At 32.2% G+C, this 19847-nt stretch overlaps 3 protein-coding genes across 4 annotated transcripts; 2 read left to right on the forward strand and 1 right to left on the reverse strand.

The window, feature by feature from the left end:
• Positions 1-220: 220 nt before the first annotated feature.
• LOC110993289 lies at positions 221-6480 on the forward strand. Of its 2 annotated transcripts, none has more exons than XM_022259492.2 (13): positions 221-375; positions 843-1033; positions 1123-1433; positions 1860-1988; positions 2105-2259; positions 2967-3208; positions 3588-3737; positions 4060-4206; positions 4473-4687; positions 4981-5146; positions 5570-5734; positions 6129-6285; positions 6364-6480. In XM_022259492.2, exons 2-13 carry the CDS (start codon positions 853-855, stop codon positions 6365-6367), a joined length of 2022 nt encoding a protein of 673 aa, XP_022115184.2. In that variant the 5' UTR covers positions 221-375; positions 843-852; the 3' UTR covers positions 6368-6480. The 2 variants fall into 2 exon arrangements, with proteins under 2 accessions (XP_022115184.2, XP_022115193.2); XM_022259501.2 differs by having other exon boundaries at positions 4479-4687.
• Positions 6481-7685: 1205 nt separating this feature from the next.
• LOC110993092 (uncharacterized protein F21D5.5) lies at positions 7686-11339 on the reverse strand. The gene is made up of 6 exons (XM_022259190.2): positions 10987-11339; positions 10100-10779; positions 9416-9685; positions 8784-8933; positions 8086-8291; positions 7686-7846 (listed from the first exon to the last, which is right to left on the reverse strand). Exons 1-6 carry the CDS (start codon positions 11117-11119, stop codon positions 7723-7725), a joined length of 1563 nt encoding a protein of 520 aa, XP_022114882.2. The 5' UTR covers positions 11120-11339; the 3' UTR covers positions 7686-7722.
• A 697-nt stretch (positions 11340-12036) lies between these two features.
• Positions 12037-18625, forward strand: LOC110992857 (acetyl-coenzyme A transporter 1). Its single transcript, XM_022258836.2, has 8 exons — positions 12037-12447; positions 12536-12763; positions 13065-13354; positions 13775-14129; positions 14510-14629; positions 15548-15730; positions 16545-16766; positions 17351-18625. Exons 2-8 carry the CDS (start codon positions 12554-12556, stop codon positions 17516-17518), a joined length of 1548 nt encoding a protein of 515 aa, XP_022114528.2. The 5' UTR covers positions 12037-12447; positions 12536-12553; the 3' UTR covers positions 17519-18625.
• The last annotated feature ends 1222 nt before the right edge of the window (positions 18626-19847 follow it).

Here is a 19847-nt window from a genome sequence, read left to right on the forward strand (position 1 = left end):
ATAGCAGTTGCTTTTCCAATTTAATACAGCCAAGTTCTTTTGCTTTTTACAAGGCTCGCTAAATTCGATGATGCTAGTATGGCAAAGAAAAAACGTTTTATTTAAATATTTATACGAACCTAATAAGATTACATTCGTTACCCTAGACACAGTATCGATTGAAAACAAACGACAGAGAGGTGGCTATACTTGTATCCTGTTCTAGTTTGTCGCATGAAAATGAAAAAGCAACCTTATTTACTAGTATTCTCTTCAAATTCGCCAATTAAACACTATTATTTTATCAATACTGCATTTTAGTGATTAATTCATGAAAATGTAGGTGTTAGTGAACTTCATAAAGTGCATAAATTCCCTTTTTCCTGAATAGTCATGGTAAGTTCTTGATTACAACCCTTACATAATTGGTAGCTTTTCATGTGAGGATGTTTGCGCTTTTCACTATCATTAAAGTTAATGCGATAATTTAGTTTTAGTCAGTAGAATTTAGGACATACGGTTTTTTTGTTCATTTTATAATTATAACCAGTAGGTTTGTTTGTTAACAATATGTTACGAGAAAAATAAATGCGTATTAAGATAGCCGGCGAAAATATGTCTTCAATAATAAGATCATTTTACCGTTCTTTACTAATGAATAAAGCAGTTTTCTTACAAAATCCGCTAAGTAATTTAATTATTTTAATCCTGTAACAGTAAATATTTTATTCTATTATTTACTGTAACAAGAGTGTCTGTATAAAATAATTGTTCCCCTCTTTCTTAAGTAAATTTGATGATTTTTTCTGTACTCTTCTATTTTTTCTGACTGAATTATTGCTATGCTAAAGCATATTAATCAGTTTCACAGAAATGACAACTGAACATAAAGACAGCTCAATGATGAGCAGGTTCAAGGTGTTCTGTAGTGGGCAAGCTTGTGGCGCAAGGTGGACCATCGGAGCCCTACTTTTAGCACCCCTCACTGCAGCGAACCCCAATTACTGTGCCGTGCCTGCTACAATTCTGGTTGCTGTATTCATCACTTTAGCATGTAAGTCATGGTTGCAATTTAAGTAGAGTACCAGTATTAAGTTTTGAATAAAACCTGCATACCTCTACGTGATATTCGATCTATTTCAGCGTTCATAAACAGGGACCTAAAGAAATTGGCAGAAGTGCTTCCACCTTCTAAAACCGGACGAGGAAGACGGGAACGCAATTTAAGATCATTCGCCGATTTCATGGCTATGTGGATGTGGTTTTTGTCACATCTTGTGGCTGTTGCTGTCTGTGCCAGAATCCTTAGCGCTACTGCCGATCATGTAACTGGAAGTAGAACTAGGCGCTGGTTGTTTGGGTACGAAGCCAGGTCACTTGGAGAGCCTTGGCCTGATGTATTGGGCGTCACTGTAGTGTTAGTGGTTTGCGCTATGTTCATGTGTGGACTGGAGGTGAGCTGGCTGTATTTAATTTTTAATGTTAAGCCTTAACAAGTTAAGCTATCAGGTACCGAGGAGAAAGGGCTTTCTACTTTCGATTCATATAGTTTCGAATTAAGATTTGTATTCTTATTTAAAATATCGAATACAAAAGTTTATATAAGCTGCCGTGTGTTATCCAAGTAACCTTTTGAACCGTAGGCCTCTAAACAAAAACAATTTACGGCGTGACCAACTCCACACAACTTGTATGGAAATGCCAACCACTTTTTCTATGCTAAAGAATTACTAATTGGGTAACAACGGAATATTTATAGAATATTGTCTCCATTAAGATAATTTGTATCAATTACCACATTCGAAATAGTATTTTTTTAAATATTTGGTATACATATTCTATAGAAAACAATTTATAATAAAAATCTATTTTCATTGCAGGAAAGTATGATGTTTACGTGTCTACTGTTGATTATTCTGTATATATTCAGCCAGTCTTTTACGATATATGGCCTTATGAATCTGGATATTACCAATATTAAGATTCCTTTACCTATTACCGTGTATGAGGTACGATATTTCAAGCTAAAAATTTGTAAAGTACTAACCTAAACGCTTACCTACTACTTGCCTACTGACAGATATTGTGTTCAAAAAGCATTTTTTACAAATATACAAAATTTCAGTTATTCGCTGCTGGTGCTCCTATATCGTACACATTTTGTACAGTACAAAAGAAGAATGATAATGAAAGTTTTAATAGGAATGTGCTACTAATGATTGGCCTACCAGCTCTTGTTCTAAGTTGCCTTTGTTTCCTTTACACAAATATGTTGCAAGGGTAAGTTTTATTAAGAACTTTTGTCACGTAAGTAGAGAAGGTGGGGTAGATAAAAAAAATACGTTTATTATGGAACATAAGATAGAAAGGTATCACTTATTCCACATCATTAAAATTTGAACCTGTAGGCAACCCTACTTATCGGCAAAGAAGACAGAGAGAAAAGGCCGGCGTAAACAGCTTTCGGTACTCTTTTAAAAAAGCAAATCATCAAACAACACTTATTTTAAAACAAATATAGCAAATTAATTAGAAGTAGCCAGCCCAGCACTTGCTCCAGGCCCTTTTATCAACTAGATAATCAATAACTTTATAGTAAGCCTTTTTACACAGCTTTTCTTGAATACATTTCACAAATTTATTAAAAGGCAGAGATAAAAGAGCCTCTGGGATCTTATTAAATAAGAGTATCCATTTTCCCAAAAAAGAATTACAAACTTTGGATATTAGGTAAAGGTAAGGTCCCATATATTTAGTAGCGAAACTAGTACAAATCCTCTTTCGAATACATTTATCACTAAATCGAGCATAGAAGAAAAATAACCCTCCTACAACTGTAAATCAAAGAAATCTGAAACAAATTCTTTATTAGATCGATAGAATAATATTTCTTTCATGCCATTAAAACGATACTTTATTTTTTTTAATTATATGCATATATGTTAAGGGTTAAAAAACCCTTTAAAACAAAAATAATATCTTTTTAGTACGAGCATTGACGCCGCATTACCAATGACAACGTTATTAGAAGCACGGATGGCTGGTTGGATATGTCCAGTTTTAGCAGCTATAACGGTAGCAGGAGTCTGTCTAGCGTTAACAGAGCTCTGTCCTTTACTTTTTTCTGTACTCGTCCAACTCGCCTCCCCAGAATGGAAGGTACTAACCCGTTCTATGACGTATGAAAGTACGACAACAGGAAGTCCGGTCTTAGCTGTTTTTACAGCAGGTTCGTGTTACTTCTAATTCTGATTATTCAAAAATAAGAGCATACAAATTCTTAAAAGTCCGGCAACGCACTTGCGTGCCCTCTAGCATCGAGAGTGTCCATGGGCGGCGGTATCACTTAACATCAGGTGAGCCTCCTGCCCGTTTGCCCCCTGTTCTATAAAAAAAAGCCATTTGAGGTGAAAGGAACTACTTACTACAAAGAACTAAGTATTTAAAATTTATTTTGTTTTCATTTGGGATAGGATGGATTTCCCCTTTTTTATCATGAATCAGTGATTTAGATTGGGTACAAAAATAAAAGAAACTTGTGAGTTTATTAATTCGTAATGTGAAGTGGTATGGTGGTGGCTATACTTTAAAAATAATTGTTATTTTAGGAAGCTTAGCCGCCATACTAGCATTTGCGTGTCCACTTGCCCACATGATCACACTTATGAATGCCAGTCATTTAATGAGTCTGACAATTCAGGCCCTTCACTTCATTATTATGAGATGCGTACCTACAACTGAACAAATTGAAGCCGGTGGTAAGTATTTTAAGTGCTCTCATGTCGAGATAAACTCCTATTACAAAAAGAATTGTCCATATTGTTTGGAAAATAATTTGTGCTCCACTCCTTTGTTGCCCCGATGCATCCAGATTTCAGACCTCTTAATTCAGCATTGTCCATTGATAAATAAATAGGCGATTAAAAAAGATTTTTTAAATGGGTAGCACATTACAAGATTTACTATAAATTTACCATATTGAAGTCTAAAATGCTTTTTACATTTATTAGTGACATGACTAAATAAATAAGTGCCTTTCTATATTACTATAGATATTAATAAGTATTTTTTTAATTTTAGACGTTGAATATAAGCGCCTCGGTATCGGTACCAGCATTGCCACAAGAAAATCATCAGGACTTAAACGGAAACGCAGCCTTTGGTTTATACCTTCGGCGATACGTCACACAAAAACTTTAGAGAGCATTAAATCTAAAGTGAATAAAGGTAAATATTATCAAATTAGCGAATCTGAGGTGCACTAATAGAGATTTGACTTTTTGCGCATTTAAAATTCGCTCGTTGAAGTAAAATGTCGTGTAGAAACCGGCTTGCCTTTCCTTAAACTATTGGGTCTAAACCTAAAAATTGGACGAGTCTCATAAACCTGATTACTAATTGCTTATTAGAAAAACCAATACTACGAAACAGATACAGGAATCTATGACTAAGGGTTGTTGCGCTACTGGTATTTTAACTTAAACTTTGTTTAGAAACAGAAGAAAGAGAATGCCTACTGTTAGACGAGTATTCTGGCTGTCAAAGTGAAGAAGTCGAACAACGCTCTGGCAGTGGGCTTGCTGAATTGGCCGAAGCAGAAGTTGTTGACCTTCAATCTGATATGGAGGCCAGCGATGGGGAACTCTCATCGGGAGACGATTCTACTGATATTGATGCGGTTGTTAAGGAGTATAGAGACAGGATACAGGTTAGGTCACTGTTTTTAAGTAATACAAATATACAATTCCTCTGTGGTGAAATGGCTAACGCATATAACGTGTGTACCCCATGTCCTCGGATTCGATCGGAGAGATTCCGTAAAACAAATTAAGTTTAATCAGTTTAAGCGTTTAATTTACATTATGATATTACCTCCTTCAATCATTAAAACAAAAGTCTGAAGCTTTTCTCTAATATTCGTCATGTTCTGGTCCAGTTTTGCTGTGTAAGAAAAGATGCGATTTCCATGAAGAGGTGGATTAATCTTTAGTATTTTGCCAGGTCGTAACAGCCATCCCTGAATCAAGTACACCAGCGCCACCTAGCGTACGAGGCGCGCGGTGGGTGGCAGTTGGCGCTTGTACGCAGCTGATAGCGAGCGCCTTTATTGCTGCAGGTTTCTGCTGCGAGAAATACAGAGTGCCTATGTTTGCTACTGGAATACCACGTAAGTAATTGTAAACGTAAGTAACGTAAAAAAACGTATTGTTTTAGGGGATAATTTTAAGCTATCACTTGTAAAAACAGACAAAGTAGCAATTCAAGTGTAAAGCGGTAACCCTATAAAAGAAACCTATAAATTTTTATACTTACTATATATTTAATAACTATTAAGGGACTTTTTGATTAATAAGTACAATAAGCAGGGTTACTAAGTTGCAAAAGAAAAACGTAAAGTTATTGTATTGTGTATACACCAAAATTCCTATTGGATAGGTAAGTCATTTGTATAAGCCTCATCATTTTAGCATTTAACGAAAGATATCTTAAATTCTAATGCTAGTTACAATTTAGTTATGTTAGGTATATCCCTGATCCGACTAACATTTTAGTAACGTTTCAATGATATTCAACGAATCTCTTGTTTTAGTTTGGTTATGTGGGACATTCATATCAATATGGCACCCAGCACACCTCGTTGGCATCAAGAGGTTGAACCAGTTACAAGGACCTATAACGATGTTACTCTCGCTTCTGCTTCTCACACCTTTACTTTTGGATTCTTGGCCAGCTATTATCCTTTTCGCTGGAGCTGGTACGTTTGAGAACGGAATATTAATTGTTAAATTTAAAAAAGCGACGAAACCTATTTTGATACTGTCTCCGTGACACGTTCTAGTGACGTGAAAGATGGTCCTGAAGAGAAATGCCGCGAAATAATAAAGTGATAATTTTCTTAAGAAAATTACCAATCAAACAGCCGTGTCCCGTCCACCATTAGAGATTTACTAGAAAAAAATGATAAAAAAATGTTTTGACCACCGCGAACCTTTCTGAAAATTTCTACAAACCTCTTCAGATAGGTAAGCTACTCAATTCCAATCGTACGGATAATGGACACTGTTAATAAGAGGTCTAGAAGATGTCTATATAGTAGGTAGTCTAGGACACCATATGCATATTTGAATATCAGGTGTTTTTATACTTAGGTGTGGTTATATACGCACGCTGTGAACGTTGGTGCGGCGATTTAGCGGTACATCAAGCGCGCAGTACTCTAGAGCGCCGGAAGCTGCGTCATGTCACCGCCACTATGCCGCTAGGTGGCGCACGACTTACACATATCGATACAGTGTATATCACTAGGTACGATTTCATGACTACAGTTGTTGTACCTACTTAAACATAATATGATTTGAACGTCTGAAGATATGTTTATTTCAGATGACAAGACGAAGACTCGGATTCGAGTCTGGACAACTTGTTGGACGCTGAGGATGATATGGAAGCTGACGGCGAATGACATGAACCCATTATCATCATTACCTGAATTCATTACGACCCGAAAAAAAATGAATTATATGTTCATGTACGCGAAGCAGACACTGTATTTGCTGCACTATAACTAACAGAAATAGATAACAATTGATTCGATCATTATTTTTAGAAACCCAAAAATAGTTCTACTTTACGGAATCTCTAAACGTATTTCAAATAATAATTTTGTTTTTATTAATATTATTCTAAAGGACTCATGAAACGGATATACCTTTTATAGTATTTCAAAAATACCCTTGCTTAAAAGTACGAAAATCACTCCTGTTTATAGCACGCTAAGAGTTATTGTAAGTACATTATAAACCAAAGTGGCTTTTTTAATTGATATCTTTGTACCTTCGTTCACGTTAGGCGGACCGGGTCTAATTTTAATATGAAAATAATCACATAATTAATACTTTATTTACTATATAGAATATTGTATGTTATCCGTCCCTATACAAAATTGGAGAATGAATTTTAAATTATTTATAACAACCACATTTGAACATTTCTGACATTGAACAATTATTAACATTTAATTAATAGCTATAAATACTGTTTTATAGTGCTTGCTTCAAGCGAATTTTTAAATATATAAAATATTTTTGCATATATAATGCCTTATTGAGGACATAGATTTTGAGGCCCTTTAGACAAGCTTTAAATGTTCTAAACAATGCCTTAGATTAGATGTTGTTGAATTGAATAAGTCGTTCTATCAATTATTAATGTAAAGGGTGTTAGCAATTCTATAGATATTCGTAATTGTATAATTGGAGGTATTTTATAATTTTTATAATTGCCTTATATATTGTACCTACTGTAAATTTAGACGTTTGTAATGATATGCAAGAATCGGCCTAGTAACTGTGGTAATTTGACGTAAGTATAAGATATTGCTGGCGTTAAGGTCACTATCGATAGGTGTGTAAAGAGATAGAAGTATATAATACAATGTCAGGCACTGGAGGCTGATCACCTATTAGATTTAAAAAATGATCATGAAACAGATTCAGAAATCTGAGGCCAAGACCTAAAGAGGTAGTAGCGCCACTGATTTTTTTTTGTTTATAGACTGATAAGCTTTGTACACTTCAAATTCTGCAGTGCATATTATGATGTGTCCCTTAAAGAATATTGTGGTATGCATATTATTTATGCTGTACTATATAATAAAAACTTCTTTGTCATTATTCACTAAAGTGCGTGTCATTTGCCAGTTTGCAATAAAAGATTTATGTAGAAAGAAAATTTTATTTCCTATTACTTTTCTAATAAAAACATTCTGTAGAGTTTTTCTGCTTGTTCGTCTTCGAAACACGGATTAAAATTAACGACTAATACTTCTTTGAAGCCTTCAGTAGCCTTTGGTTCAACAAACTTGGACCTAAAAAAATAAAAATCAAGTTTTGTTAAATATATTCAGAAAAAATTTTTTTTTTTTAAATATTGTCCATGTGTTTGAGTTTATTACAGTACAAACATAATTTTGACAATTTACCTTAACGCAATGCTGGATAATAATAATGTGAGTTGTGACATTTTATAAAGTCGTATAGTTATTATGCAAAAAAATAACAGAATGGCAACACCAGGTAGTAAAACAATTAATTAACAAATACTTACTTGTATGTATTAAACACGATATCGTTAACTATTCCATGCTTAAACTTCATAATTTCCCTAAATTTGTTATTATGTTGTGCGTGTGCTTTAGTCGTCGCCATTTTGGCGCATCGACACTGCACCTTCTTGCCTTTGGCTAAAGATGTCCAACGACTACGAGACTCTAGATCTGGGTTTGTACTATCGACAATCACACTTTTTCCCTGCTAAAAATATATCTTACCATAAATTATACCGGTATTTTGAACATAGAACCAATAGAATGGTTGTGGTTGGAAAGTGAAATGAAAAACTTTAATTTAGATTTTTATTGCTTCAATAGTGTAATCGCAAAGCAAAAAAAAACGCTAATGTAGGATTATAGATTAGGATAGAGGTAATTTAATTTGGTCGAAATTGTTAAAAGCCTTTAAGAAAACAATCTTCATGAATAATATCTTTTGTGCTTGTAATTTTGTCCTTGTATGGATTATACAATTTACCTGGTAAGCTACACTCGGACAATCAAATAAATAGGAAGCTTGTATAATATGTTCTTGCATACATTTTATTATCTATAAATAAACCTTTTCAACACACATTAAATTATTACTTTGATTGCAACTATTTATCGTTTAGATGTTTCAATCATAATGAGTGATAGTGATGTTGTATTCACTACTTCATTCAATAATATTTTTAATCTAATAAAAACTTACCTGCAATAACTTAGAAGCTTCTGCAGAACATTTTTGCCATGAACCAAGCTCGTCTCGACAAACTATTGCATATTTGTTACTAGATTTCTGCTGTATTTGCTTGGCAATAAATGATTTACCACTTGCAGGATATCCTACCATCACTAGAATCTGAAAAAAATGTTATGTTAATAAATACAAGTTGTTTGATAAAAAAATTTTATATATTAAATTAATAGGTAAATTAATTTACTTAGGTACTCTCTCACTCTTACACTTATTTTAAATTTATTGTATTTCACACAGTAAATACATAAGATATTTTATTCATTTACTTATTATTTATTAACACTTTGTTACATTACAATATAAAAATTGAACATAATTAAATGAAAAGAAAGCCAACGGCGGCCTTATCGCTTTTGAGCGATTTCTTCCAGGCAACCACTTAAGGCAAGATACTTAAGGTTAAGCTAAATTTTACTTAATAATAAAGTAAAACATAGTCTGACCACTATTAACTAAATTGTTAGTGCTTCAAATTCTATAAAGATATATATAGTATTGGCATTCCTAATGCTTTATGCTAACAGCTAAGGTATATTTTATAATATCCAAATATTTAACAATTTTTTACAATAAAAAAAATTTACCTCTTGCTCAGAGCTTAATAATCTGTCATTAAATGGCGCAGCCTTGACATCTTTTGGTATAAATTCTGGTTGAATCATGGGCACATTTGCAATGGAATGACCTAAGAAGAACTGTTCTGGTGTGTAAAATTTAAGATTAAGATTCTTTGCAAGTAAAATATCAGCCATTGAGTGGTCTTTTTTCTTCCCTGGTGCCCAGTTAGCAGCTCTTCCTGCTGCATCACCAACATAAAAACTCTCTTTCATGTCTATAGGTATATCATTGTTTTTCTGTAAAATCATAATGCAACTCTTAATGTCTAAAATACCTAACATATAGCAGGCATATTAACACATGTGTTTCATTCACAATTTTATTAAAGGCAATTTTTGCTAGTAATTTAACCATAAATTAAAACATATACCATTGGGGTTCTAACTGGTATAAGTTACAATGGTATATGGTCTATGTAACAAAGCTAAATAAATTTTAGTCTCTTGACATAGCACTAGAATATGTATGAGCCTAAAAACAAGTAAGCTTAAGACTGAAGAACTGTAAAGGAGAAATTATAATGTCAGTAATCTTCAATACAATGCATTCAATGAGATTGATAATTAATTAGTCATAATGATAAGCTGCCATCTAAGATTAAGAGCACCTTAGAATTTTTTTTCTTTTAAAATCTTATAAGAAAAACCTACCATCTCAGCAAGTACATTCCACATACCAGTGGCTGGTTTTCTATAGAATCCCTTTCCAGTTGCCATATAAACTTGAGCAGGTATGTTTAGTTTAGATACAACAGCTTCAATTTTCTTTTTAAAATCCTCTATTTTCACTCTGCCACTGCCAATAGGTGACTGATTACTCAAAAGAACTATTTTATAACCCTCACTATGTTTTTCAGCCACTTTTTGCGGAATACAGGGGAACAGAATCTGCCAATCATTTGTGTCCACAGGATGGACTTTACCTGACTTTGTTTTTATTAAAGTACCATCCATGTCAAATGCTGCAATATTTTTACTCGACTTTACACCCTTTGCTGTATATATATAAACTTCTCCTTTGTCAATGTCTTCCCATTTGCTTTCCGAGCATTCTTTTATGTCCATAGTATCTGTTTTTATAAGCTTTAAATTAGGTTCAGGAGTGTCACTAAGCTTTCTTTTTAGACTAGTTCTAGGTGGATCATACCCATCTGGAGGTGGCTCAAATTCTATGATGTGAAAAAATTGGTTTAATAATATCTCTATTTTGCTTCCATGTGTTATTTTATAGGTAACATCTTTTTTCAAGGCAAAACCATCCAAACCTGATGGATTTATACCCAGCTGCTTTACTTCCACAAAACACTCTTCACAATCAGCTGTCAAACTTACTGAAAAATTGTATTAATATTTTATATTGCAATGCAAAGGATATAAATCATAAGTTATCTGAAGAACTGAAATATTTCTACACTGATAATGAAGTTTTTAATAGTTCTAATTAGATTATCAAATCGATAGCCACAACTCTAATTACGTATATATATTTCAAAATAAAACAAACTGAAATATACTGCTTTCTCTTTTTTATTACTTACGTTGATGACGAGAGCACAGCTGCTCTTTGATCTTAGTAAGTTTGCTGCGACCTATTGTTATCTCCACTTTATGGGTTAAAGCTATGGGCGCATGCGAGTCTAATAAACAGCGTAGAAAACACTTGCGTACCATGATTATTTTTACTCTACCAATATATTGAATATAAAGCACATCACATGCTATCCCGGTGTAATTTTTTATCTTATAATAATATATAAAAGTTCATTTTACATTAGATCTCTTTAAGTAGAATATTATTGAATCTCAGAATTTTACAGTGGAATTCCTAGCTTTTAAAATGTATGTTGTATTGTAGTAACTGAAATCTAAATATAAAGACTATAATATGTAATATGTATATAAATCATTAAAATTAAAATGCAGCTTTGATTAGCGATGGGCAACTCGAGTAACTCGGGCCAGGGCGGAGGCGAGTCAGCCCGAGCTAAAATATCTGCAAACCGAGTTGACTCGGAGAGTGCGCGCGGCGTGTGTTGAGCGTTCAACTTTTTTTTCAAATACGTATTAGTTGATATATAGATGACCAAATACCAAACTGTTTGTGTTTAATTTAAGGAATAAAGTGCGATTAGATTTATTTTAGTTTCTTATTATGTACAAGGTAAAAATGTTACCATAATTTTATTTTGCGCTACATAATTAGTAAGTTCGTTTTGTGATGTGACGTTTGTAAACACTTTTAATAATAATAAACTTCTGATTTTTTAATGGGCTCAATTTTATTTGACTACCATTGACTCGAAGACTCGACGCAGCCCCCTGGAACTGAACGAACCGTGAACGTAGCAAACTAGCAACCCACGGAACGATAAGCCGAGTCGGCATATATTGAATCGGACGGACGACATGGCGATGCAACGCATTAGGCAAACCGAGTTAAACCGAGTTGCAACTCGGGTTGGTATCCGTTTCAACTCGGGTTACTCGAGTTACCAAAAAGTCAACTCGGCCCATCACTAGCTTCGTTTATAAATCTTAACCTTTTAATCACTCGAAGAACTACATAGTACATTAACAATTTACAAGCTTTTATTTACCTTTTCTTGGTTCAAAGAGTAAGCTAAAGGTCTTTCGACTATACCGCTTACGTCTTGTAGGTTGTAGTCTGTGCGAGGTTCTATATTACTTGACAACTATTGTGGAAGTGGCCACGAATTTGATAGATCTGTTTGATATTTGAAAAATTCAAATTGCAACTTGATTTATTTTTCAATTTCCTATATCAGATAAAAGTCAAATTTCAATTTACAGGTGTATCGCTAAAAATTTTGCCGTGTCGTGTCGTTTTAATTATTACGTGGTCTTTTTCAAGTGGTTAATGTTAATGGTTGATCATATTAAGTTTATAGGCTCTTGCTTGGCCTTAAAAAATATATGTTTTTGAATCTACTTTGGCCATAAAAATATTTTCCTCAAATCAAGCCATTGTGAAGATTAAGGTATGCTCAAAACATACTTTTGAAATTAACACCTTTTTGTTTTGTAAAATTGCAGTTCATAACGCACTTTTATAATTAATTTTTGCAGGCTCTATTAGGCTCAATTATGTCTCTAACAAATCGAAAGAAACCTGTTGAGAAGGAGCAATTAATTGAAAATGGTGAATTAAATTCTAATGAGAGAAGTAACATAAAAGGTGATGAATGGAATATAGCAGTACTGTTATTCTTATATGCTCTGCAAGGTATACCACTTGGTTTGGCTGGTGCAGTGCCTATGTTACTGCAAAATCGTGGCATCACATATACTCAACAAGTAAGTAACTAACATAATAAATTATTTAAAAATGTTACTGATTTAAATTTTTTGGTTTTACTTATAACTGTTTACTGGATCCAGGAGGTTCAGTCATGAAGTATTATACTAATAAAATAATTTATGGGCTATGCAGTTTAATAGTATTTTTATAACTAACATTAATTTACTCTAGGCATGTAAAATACACATTTGTTAACATTCTCAATATTTCACATTGTTAAGGCAGAAAAATGATTTTATTTTTTCATTTTTAAACATTAACTGTCAACAAAATTTATGTGTATTATTGTATTTATAGGCTGAATTCAGTTTTGTCAATTGGCCATTTAGTGTCAAGTTACTATGGGCTCCAGTTGTGGATGCACTATTTCTACCAAAATTTGGAAGACGGAAAACCTGGCTAGTACCAATACAATACCTTATAGGAATAGTGATGATAATAATGTCATTAAATATTACTGAATGGCTTGGATCAGAGGAAAAGGCTCCTACTATGACACTATTGACAATGTCTTTCTTATTTTTAAACTTCTTGGCTGCTACTCAGGATATAGCAGTTGATGGTTGGGCCTTAACTATGCTTAAACGGTAAGAAATATTTCTAAACAACATTTTAGAGTAACCTCCATGTAAGCACACACACAGCACTCAGTGGCAGTGTTATGTATCTTTTATTTTAAAAAGATCTATTAGTAGTTTGTTTAATCTATGTATTAATTAATATTATATATTTTAATGCATTGTGTTTTTATTTATTGATTAATTAATATACTAAAACCAATATTCTAATAGTTGTGTATGACAACATGTCCATTTTTTATTTGAACCCATGTTCCTCACAATAATTAATTATCAAGATTTAGTTGAGAGATACACTTTTTTGACTTTATACAAGTAATTCTATTCTATTTCTCACCTTCAAAGTAGTGAAACAAAGAAAAGTATTCTATGATTTAGGGACTCCTTATTTAATCATAACCATATAATGCTTTTTAATATAATTTCCAGATGTAATGTTGGACATGCATCCACTTGCAATACAGTGGGCCAAACTGCTGGTTTCTTTCTAGGTTATGTCCTTTTTTTAGCCCTTGAATCTCCATACTTTTGCAATAAATACATTAGATATGAACCACAGGAGACTGGGCTCGTGACATTAGCAAGTTTTTTGCTATTTTGGGGCTGGATATTTATTATAACAACAACATTCATAGCTGTATTTAAGCATGAAAAGAATGAAGAAGTTAATATGTCAAGTGAAAGCAAAGGCGTTAAGGATATTGTGAATGCATATCAACAGTTATATACAATTGTAAAGTTGCCAGCAGTGAGAACATTAGCACTTGTTTTGTTTACAGCAAAGGTATAGCTTCATCATACATTTACTATTAGTATTTTATTTTATGACCAAGTTTTACAATATTTGTTATAACCAAATTTGTGAAGATTTATTTATTGTACAGTTATAATAATAATATAAGCCTTTATTTATATTATTAAAAAAATATATTTAGTTATTTATCTATAATGTGAGGTGGGCTATAAAAGGCGACTACAGCAGCTCATAGACACCCATTTTGTTACTGGTTCTTTAAAGAATGTGTAAAAACCTAAATAAGATAAATTTAATTGCAGATAAATTTCTTATGTAAAAATTTAGACATTAATTACAGATAGTAACAGAAATAGATTTGTGTTGTATGAATGTGAAACTCTGTGTTTTCTTACTATAATATTTTCCAGCTTGGTTTCTGTGCAAGTGATGCAGTATCAGGATTAAAACTTGTTGAGGCTGGGGTGCCAAGAGAAGACTTGGCACTATTAGCTGTACCTTTGGTTCCTGTGCAGATAATTATGCCTGTGGTAAGTATATCTTATATGTAAGAAATCGAAAAATTTAATAGTAGATTTGTATGGAAGATATACTCTGGTGTGTACCATAACTGTTGTCACAATCTTAAACATTCTATTTCTTTATATGTGTTTTAGGTATAACCTTTTATATAAATAAATAAATATTTTTTTAATCACTACATATTATAAAACAAAGTCGCTTTCTCTGTCCCTATGTCCCTTTGTATGCTTAAATCTTTGAAACTACGCAACGGATTTTGATGCGGTTTAGCGGAAATAGATAGAGTGATTCAAGAGGAAGGTTTATATGTATAATAACATCCATTAAATAGTGGAGAAACACTGTTATTTTTGAGGTTTCTAATATGATGTCGTAAATAATTAAATTTTTTCCGCGTACATTGCAAACGCAAGCTGAACCCTACGAGTTTTATCAAAGTATTGTAACATTGAAAAGGTCTACAGAAAAGTCCGTGATGGTATATGTCTATTTCTTATGGATAACCCACATTTTTATATACAACATTCACAGATTTTCTGTAGTGTATTTAGTATCAGCATTGCTCCCGTGCGAAGCCGGGGCGGGTCGCTAGTAATACATAATGACAACAACTGGATAGATAACAGTGGAAAGGGTTATACTGGAGTGAAAATATATAAAGTGACTTTCGAAGAGTTTGGGAATTAAAAGGCTATATTATTCTTACTAATGACAATAACTATAATTTTAGTTTGCATACATACTAATTGTCAAACATTATTATGGTAATAAGTTGTTCTTTTTATAGTTCCATCTCCTTGCGAAGGATGGCAATCATCATGGCTAGTTTAAATTTAAATGCCCCACTCCTTAACAATTACTTGGTGTTTTGACCAAACCATTGTCTTTAGTTATAAGATAATGTAATAATTAAAATTACATTTCAGATACTAGCCAAACATACAACTGGTCCCCAACCACTTTCACTATGGCTTCGGGCATTCCCTCTTCGGCTCCTTGTGGGACCAATTGCTGCAGCACTAGTGGCCATTACCCCAAGCCTTTTGGGAAATTCTGGGCCATCTTACTTCTATCTATTTATATTGATGTGTCTCTATGTATTTCACCAGGTCAGTATGTAGTAATATAAATAATGTTATTTTGTTTCAGTTTATACAATCTATAGTATTGATGATTTATTCTATTAATCCTGGCCGCACCTAAAATCTGATTAGCTAAAGTCAAATTTTTTCTTCTCAATAAAAAAGTAAAAGAGACTTCTCATATTTGGTTGTAAAAAACGATAGTCGTAACAGTCATATCTTATACATAGAATTCAGCCGGGACCTTGGATATTGGTCAATATTAAAAATATTGAAATTTTGTTGTTCTAAGTAATGTCGTCATAACCGGTTTTAATATAGTACATAAACAGATAACGCACATATTGCTAACATTTTGGTTCTATACCTGGAGAATTGTTTAGGTAGTACACACATAAGATCTCTAAATAGTACTTAAGTGTCTAATCTTTAATTGTTAGGTCACGTCCTTAATAAACTGTAATTTATTCGATTACCGTGCATACACGGTAAGAGTTATGATATTTATACTATAAACTTATTAAAGCCTTTTACCACTACTATGTACAACCAGTTACTCACCAATTCTAACTAATTTAACTTAGTTTCCTGCAAGAAAAGTATTTTTAAAAGGCTGGCATATATTGCGAGCTTTCACCGAGTGAGCCTTTTGCTCATTTGCCCCTTGTACTATAAATAAATATAAGATCACTTCTTCAACCAGCGCAATTCAAAAGATCTACTAAACGCAAATATTTAATAATTCTGGATAGTTACACTATTGCAATCAAGGCTTCAAATATTTTTTATAAAATAGACTCAAAAAGTCTTCAAAAAAAATGCAATAATTTCTCTATTTCAGACTTGCCTCTACTGTATGTTTGTGGCAGTAATGGCGTTCTTCGCAAAAGTCTCGGACCCAACAGTTGGCGGCACTTACATGACTTTGCTCAATACAGTGTCCAACCTTGGTACCAATTGGCCCAATACGTTAGCTCTATGGGCCGTTGATAGGTTGACATATAAAACATGTACGGCTGAGAATTTGAGTGATAATACTTGTTCGTCGGAGTTAGAAACTGAGGTAAATATCTCATATTAAAACATGTTAAATTATTGCAATAATTATTCTGATGTTTTAAATATATTAACCAACAGTAAAAATGGGTAAACTTTTTTCCAACTGTTAATTTGTTCCCAACCACAATGCAGTGGGACCAAATTTGATTGTATGTTGGATCACTGTGAGGATGTAAATATAATATTTTTATATGTAATAATAATTTTTTTATAAATAATTATATGATAGATAAAAACAATAAACAGGACTTCTAATACCTACATTATTATTTATAACATAAGTTAAGCATACAGTTCTAAATCTCACAAATTGATATTTAACTTCATGAATAGCATATAATTATGCAGGCCCAGACATAGAATAAGAGAAATTGTAAGATGATACAGATGAGAAATGAATGCCTCTGGAAATAATAGATTCATGACATGACCATAGTGGCTATATGTTTAAAAAATAAAATATAAATTATCTTAATGCCATTAATAAAATTGCATTTAATTCAAATTTTAAATTAACTTGTATCTTTACAAATGTGGCTGTGGTTGATAAAAGCAAAAAAAGTTAATTAAAAAAATTATTTCTTTCAGTTATGCAAGACCAGCGGTGGTGCATGCAATGTCCGAATGGATGGTTTCTATATAGAGACAGCGATATGCCTTATTATTGGTTTCCTTTGGCTCCAGTGGGGCCGAAGGACGATACAGCGCTTACAACGGCTGCCTTCAAGCGCTTGGCAGATTGGACGGCATAGATAAGACTGATTAGTACAATTCACGCAAACTAGATGGCGCTGTAACAAAATGTTCTCGCTGTACAATAATACTTGAAAATATAACATGTTTTACCGTTTTAATCAGCTGGTCATGTGGCACTAAATTATAGAATTAGTAGCAATAGTATTTACAATAATTATCTCAACAAAAAATGTATAAGCAACATGTTCATAGAATTTAGCAATGTCATCATTGTTTAATATCGATCTAGTCTTGACTTAACCCATAAAGTTGTAAATGTCAATTGTCATATGACCTAATATTAGTGACATTAAATCGTTACTGAGTTAAATCTTTACATCGTTATTATCTCATAACATGCGTAGAAAGAAAAGCAGTCATACGATTGCGATTTTTTACTTTTTCATGTTGACATTATAAATGTCAAAAATCATGTTTAAGGTAACGTCCATTCAAGTATTGCATAGATAATTTATAGAGTAAGATCTAATCTCCTATTAGTACGAATTTTAACCTTTATCGTAATTTCATTTCAAATTTTCCTTACTTAAATTTACATTAGTAAATACAAATTAATTTATAGAATAGTTATAAATTCTTATATATGGGTATGTATTTTAAGTTAGACTGTGTGTATCCATGGTAAATTGAATCGGTTGTGTTGTATTTATTTGGAAATAAGTTTAGAAAATCATTCCATTAGCATAATACATTATATCTTGGATCTTAAAGGCTTCTATCACGAAAACTATGAATAGTTCCATTCCTATTAAAGAAAATTGCAAAATTAAGGAGGGTACTTGGATGATGTACCCGCTAACATACAAAGTAAACCATAAATTATTTTTACCACTGTTTTACCTTTTATCCTAACTGGCTTTGACGTCATTGTTGCAAATGTATATTTCTGTTTATATTAAACGGAAAAAGCTCAGTCTCCATCTATGTTACCTATCAACTCTATCTATTCATATTGTACGACAATTACTAAATCTATTAAATAGATTTTTCTACGACAACTTCTAGCTAATTTATTCATATAGAATTGTGTAAGTATTAAGTTGTATATATACTGTATGTGTAATATATGCATATGTATAACTCCAAATAAAGTACATAATGAATTGATTTAATCTTTATATTAAACCCTTTACCTATTTTTTTCAGTTATCTAAATAAATTTACTACTATTCATAATTATTTTTAAGTTAACGTTAAGGACCTATCCGACCGCCAAGCTCCAAAAAAGTGCATTGCTTTTTTTTTTTCATTTTTGTCATCGTTTTTAAAGGAGGGCAAATGGAAAATATAGTGAAGTTAAGTAGTTTTTATATTCATTTTGAAAGGTCGATACACGATTTTAATAACTTCACGGGATACAAAAAAAATACAATCATGATATATTTAATCGCTAAAAATTATAAAATAAAATTAGTTTAATGATTTACAAAAAATTTCAAGCTTAATCGATGAAATGAAATAAATAAAATGAATTTGACACGAAGAAAAGAATGTTGTAGCGCGCAATAACGCAATGACGGTTATAAGCAATTATGTCTAATCCTAGTTTAATGATAAAAAATTATTTCGATTTTAGGACACAGCATTTAGCGTGCCTTTAGACATGTTATTATCATAAAAGAGGCAATGAAAACAATATTGCGATTACACTTTATTTACACATCAACAGTATAGTTTAAAATATAACAACATATTTAATTAATAGATTTTTTATTACACTTCTATAATATTATATTTCTAATGTTTATTAATATAATATTTAAATTAAGTATATATTAATCCTTGATACTTTTGTAAGATTAAAAATAAAATCTATCAATATTTAATGTGGAAGAAAATTATTGTGTGCGTGGAGCTCTCAGGTACACTGGTGTTTTTGTTACATTCTCGTTAGTTTAATCGACTCTCTGTAATTATTCAACATTTTCCGGTCATAAGAACTAAATAAAAATATGTTTATGTACGATTATGACGATGTACGACAAACAGAAAATATGTACATATTTATAAAATATTTAACATTAAATAAACTGTTATAAGGATACATCGTAAATAAATATTTCTTTAACGGATATAAGTGCGAACTTATTACATTTATACTTGGATGTTCTATTTAAGCGTTATATATATATATACAATCTCACAGTTGCTCTATATATATACGTTAATATACGTTATACGTTCGTTACAAGTAGTTACACAAATTTAAAAAAACTTAATAAAGCCTTGGTAAACATTTGCGTGTGTGCTTTATTTACAACCGTGTAACTGATTTAGTTGTAATAAATATGTCTGTATGACAATGAATTTTAGCAAATGTTAATAGAAT

Source organism: Pieris rapae, chromosome 4 (genome assembly GCF_905147795.1).
Source record: "Pieris rapae chromosome 4, ilPieRapa1.1, whole genome shotgun sequence".
Taxonomy (NCBI): domain Eukaryota; kingdom Metazoa; phylum Arthropoda; class Insecta; order Lepidoptera; family Pieridae; genus Pieris; species Pieris rapae.

Excerpts from the sequence above, each read along its gene's own strand:
- LOC110993289 (XM_022259492.2), top strand. The coding sequence starts at position 853 with ATGACAACTGAACATAAAGACAGCTCAATGATGAGCAGGTTCAAGGTG. Across the intron at positions 1,034-1,122 it reads TGTATTCATCACTTTAGCAT|CGTTCATAAACAGGGACCTA; the intron begins GTAAGTCATGGT and ends GATCTATTTCAG. Across the intron at positions 2,260-2,966 it reads TACACAAATATGTTGCAAGG|TACGAGCATTGACGCCGCAT; the intron begins GTAAGTTTTATT and ends ATATCTTTTTAG.
- LOC110993092 (XM_022259190.2), bottom strand. The coding sequence starts at position 11,119 with ATGGTACGCAAGTGTTTTCTACGCTGTTTATTAGACTCGCATGCGCCC. Across the intron at positions 8,292-8,783 it reads AAGCTTCTAAGTTATTGCAG|CAGGGAAAAAGTGTGATTGT; the intron begins GTAAGTTTTTAT and ends ATATATTTTTAG. Across the intron at positions 7,847-8,085 it reads ATCGTGTTTAATACATACAA|GTCCAAGTTTGTTGAACCAA; the intron begins GTAAGTATTTGT and ends TTATTTTTTTAG.
- LOC110992857 (XM_022258836.2), top strand. The coding sequence starts at position 12,554 with ATGTCTCTAACAAATCGAAAGAAACCTGTTGAGAAGGAGCAATTAATT. Across the intron at positions 14,130-14,509 it reads TTGTTTTGTTTACAGCAAAG|CTTGGTTTCTGTGCAAGTGA; the intron begins GTATAGCTTCAT and ends AATATTTTCCAG. Across the intron at positions 15,731-16,544 it reads GTCTCTATGTATTTCACCAG|ACTTGCCTCTACTGTATGTT; the intron begins GTCAGTATGTAG and ends TCTCTATTTCAG.